General features: G+C 50.3%; 1 protein-coding gene across 1 annotated transcript; it reads left to right on the top strand.

Moving 5' to 3' along the window:
- Positions 1–5: 5 nt before the first annotated feature.
- LOC107579380 (polyubiquitin-like) lies at positions 6–474 on the top strand (the record flags this gene model as incomplete). Its single annotated transcript, XM_016265215.1, has 1 exon — positions 6–474. A coding segment is annotated over exon 1 (469 nt), but the record flags the coding sequence as incomplete, so codon positions are not given.
- Positions 475–477: the final 3 nt, after the last annotated feature.

The following is a 477-nucleotide window of genomic DNA, read 5'->3' as shown; positions in this document are numbered from 1 at the left end:
AGGTGATGGAACTGACAATAAGACTGCTGGGAGGAGTTGTGAAGCGTCTGGAGGTGAACGGTGATGCCACAGTTGGCGAACTCAAGCAGCGCATTTCTCAGCTCTTCGGAGAGCCTCCTTACAAACAGAAGCTTTCTGCCGATAACGGTACCCATATCAGCCTCGAGGATGATTCCAGAACCCTCAGCAGTTACGGGTTGCACTCTGGATCAGTGGTGAGTCTGCTCATCACGAACCCAGCTGGACCTTTCCAAGTGTTCGTCAGGAATGAGAAGGGCCAGACTGGAACGTATGATGTTGATGTCAATGAGACCGTGGATCAGCTCCAGACTAAGATCTACAACAAAGAGAGAGTCCCGAAGGATCAGCAAAGACTGATTTACAACGGAAGACAGCTGGAGACTGGAAGGAAGTTGCAAGAATACGACATCACACCACTGAGCACCATTCAAATGACTCTCCGTCTGCGAGGAGGTT

This window comes from Sinocyclocheilus grahami, unplaced genomic scaffold (assembly GCF_001515645.1).
Source record: "Sinocyclocheilus grahami isolate Dianchi unplaced genomic scaffold, SAMN03320097.WGS_v1.1 scaffold16930.1, whole genome shotgun sequence".
NCBI lineage: Eukaryota > Metazoa > Chordata > Actinopteri > Cypriniformes > Cyprinidae > Sinocyclocheilus > Sinocyclocheilus grahami.
Note: the sequence above shows the minus strand (reverse complement) of the source record. Positions and strands in the feature narration are given on the sequence as shown.